The 367-nt window shown below is 62.4% G+C and overlaps 1 protein-coding gene across 1 annotated transcript in view; it reads right to left on the reverse strand.

Annotated features, from left to right (window-relative positions):
* Window positions 1-110, reverse strand: part of LOC103781934 (protein Wnt-6-like) — a gene marked incomplete at its 5' end in the record, with an annotated part of 436 nt that extends 326 nt beyond the window's left edge. The window contains 1 exon segment of the mRNA XM_008949663.1: window positions 12-110. Within this exon segment, the coding sequence (XP_008947911.1) occupies window positions 12-110 (99 nt within the window).
* Window positions 111-367: the final 257 nt, after the last annotated feature.

The following is a 367-nucleotide window of genomic DNA, read 5'->3' on the forward strand; positions in this document are numbered from 1 at the left end:
GGGCCCCCCACCTCCGGGAAATGGGCCGTCTGCCGCCAGCAGGTCCTTAGGGTGCAGGAGCCCGACAGCCCGTGGCATTTGCACTCTGTCCTCATGTAGCTGCGCACCGCCTGGGGAAGAGTTGGCAACGCTCAGCCCTTGGTCCCCAGCCTCCCTGCCCAGCATCCCCAGCCAGAACCCTGCCTCTTGGTGCTGCCCTGGTGCCAGGGGAGGTTGTGGGGAGGGAAGCACGGAGGGCTTGCAAAACACCCATAAAAGGCTCCTGAAAGGTATTGGATCCATATTTCGCCCAAGATTGGTGCAGGTACGTGGCTTAGGGGAGATAAAGGTGGAGGGTTGAGCTGGGTAGGGCCCAGGGGGTGACGAT

The sequence above is a fragment of the Merops nubicus genome, unplaced genomic scaffold (genome assembly GCF_000691845.1).
Source record: "Merops nubicus isolate BGI_N331 unplaced genomic scaffold, ASM69184v1 scaffold38041, whole genome shotgun sequence".
NCBI classification, from domain to species: Eukaryota; Metazoa; Chordata; class Aves; order Coraciiformes; family Meropidae; genus Merops; species Merops nubicus.